Here is a 3,126-nt window from a genome sequence, read left to right on the forward strand (position 1 = left end):
GAACTTGATAGGAACATGTAGGACAGATGGCCACAAATGTGTGTTATCCTGTAATTGATTTGCATTCTGTACTTGTGGGGGACTCAGCCAAACACAAATATCAATAGCTTTAAATGCCAATTTAAAACTTAAAACTGGATTTCACGTGTAATGAATGAAAAGTAGTGACAATTAATTTCTCTCTGTGGAACTTATTATGGGCAATAATGCTGTTCTTTCTATCGCCTGGTTAACCTCCTTTGGCCTGCTGGGGCGAGATAGCTTCAGTCTCCAAACTTGTTCAAATATTGACTACACATAATCGTGTCTGACAGAACGTGTTATTGCCAGCTCTCTTCTCACGTGACCATTCATTCAGCGACTAATTACCTATAGCCAATTCAATTAATTCTAATTTTCCCTTTACATATAGAATATTTTTTGCCCATTCAGAGTTCTATACCTGTAACTAATACTTGGAAATCAGCGAGTGCTGTGGAAATCAGACTTTTCTTCGGCAGATACTTGTGTTTCAGAACTTAGATTTATACATAGGTTACTCTGTATATTTTCTGCCTGCCTTCAAGTGTGTAAGTAAAGCACAAAAGGTGCAACTGACAGTATGCCACCTCCTAGTAGGTCAGCCGTTTGCTAAGGAAACTAACCTATTCTTAGCTCACTTTATTTCACTAAGTTCTTTCAAACAGTTTATGTTGCTTTACATCAGATAAAATGTCAATCTTCCAATTTGATATTTATTTTTGTCTGTTTTTTTTTTCCCCCCAGGTATCTGATTTTGAAAGCTTTATTGGATCCCTAAATGACCAGGGTTATCTTTTGAAAAAGGGTTCAAGAGTTTATCAGCTTCAGACTATGTGAAAAGAGCCACTGTGATAAACTTTCTTGAGACATAATTGTTACATCTGGAATGGGCTGATGGATCTGCAGCAACAAAGCACGCTGAACCTGCCTACCGCAGTAGTCAATGCACTGCTGGCAGTGTTGCTTACTGAGCTGTGAGATTCCCTTTCAGAAACTAGCAGTGCCCACAGGCTTGCTTTAAGCTGCCATAGGACCAACTGACACATGGTCTGCTAGCCCAAATGAGACTGTGTAAGACTAGCATGTACTTCATCATCCTTGAGGAGTGGAAAGTGTATTTTGTATTGACATTATCACAGTGCCGTAACAGATTTTACTTCTAAAAGAGATGTTGGACCCACAAATTTAAAACCAGAAATTGTGCATGAGAAGATGATGAGTTGTGTTTTTTAGCATTAAGGAATTTGAAGTATAGAAATGTTTTCCAGAAAGTTGGGACCATTCAGGCTGAGACAACAGTTTTGTAGCTGTAGGCAGTGATACCTCATTGAAACTGACTTAATTTTCTGCTTTGCAGCTCTGTATTTATTGGTCTCTGTAGCTGAGATTTTATTTGAAATGCAAGTCTGATTTAAGGAAATATCCTTATTACAATATTTAATTTGTAAAACAGGAATTGGATTTTATTTGTCTTTCATTAAACTTTATGTATGAGAAATCTGTGATTTGTTCAAGAGTGTTATACAGTAACAGTGACCACTGGTGTGGCTGTTAATGGCCACTACAAGATACAGAACACGGACATGTTATGTATGTTTCTGTGTAACTCTGTTCCTGCTACAGAAGAATATGTGTTCTGCAAGAGTAGAGTACTGAATGTTTCCTGACTTTTATCAAATCAGAATCATGGTCTAGTGCAATAAAATGGCAGATGAGAAGCTTTTAGTGTATTTAAAAAACAAACAAACAACCCCCCCCAACAAACCAGAAACCCCCCCAACCAATTAAAAAAATTCAGCATTGCTGATACTTGTGTTTTTTCCCCCTTTTATTTCTAAGGTAGGATATGATACCTGCATCATAAGAAAATAAGCTTCATTATTTCTGCCTTTTTTTTTTTATATAAAGTGACATAAGGATCTGATCTACAGCATGTATGGGCATACAGTAGTTGTCATCTGCCCATGTGTTGTTAGCATTTGGGCAGCAGAGGAGACACACCTTCTTGCAAATCGGGAGTTAATCCCACATGAAGAGGCAACCTACTGTATCAACCAATGGGAAGTAGGTGTTAGGCATTGATTTTAATCTTTTCCAACAGATTAATGCAGGGTTTGGGGTTTTTTTGTTTTCCCTCTATAGGAAATCTTTTCAGACTTGCACAGTATAACCAGGACATGATGGGCAGAGAACAGAACTGGAATTTTGGAAGCAGGGTCCCACCTCCCCTCTGCTGCTCTGGAATGCTGAGGCCTGTGCTCAGAACCACAGAATGGCAGACGTGGGAAGGGACCCACCACCCTGCTCAGGCAGGGCCATCTAGAGCCAGGTGCCCAGGCCCGCGTCTACTTGGGCTTTGAGTATCTCCACAGCTGGAGAATCCATTCTCTGCTCTGCAGAGGTGCCTTCCAGCGGGTAGTTATCCCTCCCCAGGTGCAGGGCTTTGCACTTCCCCTTGCTGAACTTCGTGAGGTTCCTGTCGAACCAATTGTCCTGCCTGTTGTATCGTCTGCGAACTTGCTGGTGGTGTACCCTGTCCCAGCATCCAGGTCACGTTCTTCTACTCCCACCTTCACCCTCCCCATGTTTAAAAAAAACAGCAACCCCATCTATTCCATGTGGTAGAGGAATTAATAAATTAACAAGGTCATACGTATTTTAGCTACTCTTTCTCGATTCTTTCAAACAGCTGTGGAAGGGGTAGAGTTAAATATCCTACAGGTGATTGGTTTTTTGTTTTGTCTTTTAAAGCCTCCCTTTGTTTTGCCAGTTACTGACTGCTGGGTGTTATTAATGCTGATTGAACACCTGGGGGTTAGGCCTCAGCTGGTCGATAAACTGATGCCAGAAATATGAAAAACAACAATGTTTCTTAGTGTTAGGGAAGGTGGGTAGGAGCAAGCCTCAGCAGCAAATAAATGATCGCACCCGGAAAAGCAAACGCTGCTTCTTTCTCCTTGAGCTAAAGTAAACGGTTGGGGGGGCCGAAGAGCAAGTACCAAGAACAAGAGACTACCTAAGTCCTCCGAGAAGTTTCTTACGGCAAAGCAAACCTCCACCTTCCCCCGTAAAGGGCTTGTAAGAGAACAGCTGGGGCAAAAAGCG

General features: G+C 41.2%; 2 protein-coding genes across 3 annotated transcripts in view; both read left to right on the forward strand.

Moving 5' to 3' along the window:
* MCM8 (minichromosome maintenance complex component 8) overlaps positions 1 to 858 on the forward strand; it is a 16,542-nt gene extending 15,684 nt beyond the window's left edge. For both annotated transcript variants that reach the window (XM_009327099.1, XM_009327100.1), the window contains exon 18: positions 766 to 858. In XM_009327099.1, coding sequence (XP_009325374.1) covers positions 766 to 858 — 93 coding nt within the window. The remainder of the gene's footprint in view (positions 1 to 765) is intronic.
* A 245-nt stretch (positions 859 to 1,103) lies between these two features.
* Positions 1,104 to 3,126, forward strand: part of CRLS1 (cardiolipin synthase 1) — an 8,807-nt gene continuing 6,784 nt past the window's right edge. Inside the window, 1 exon segment of the mRNA XM_009327109.1 lies at positions 1,104 to 1,142. Coding sequence (XP_009325384.1) covers positions 1,104 to 1,142 — 39 coding nt within the window.

Source organism: Pygoscelis adeliae, unplaced genomic scaffold (genome assembly GCF_000699105.1).
Source record: "Pygoscelis adeliae isolate BGI_AS28 unplaced genomic scaffold, ASM69910v1 Scaffold137, whole genome shotgun sequence".
NCBI classification, from domain to species: Eukaryota; Metazoa; Chordata; class Aves; order Sphenisciformes; family Spheniscidae; genus Pygoscelis; species Pygoscelis adeliae.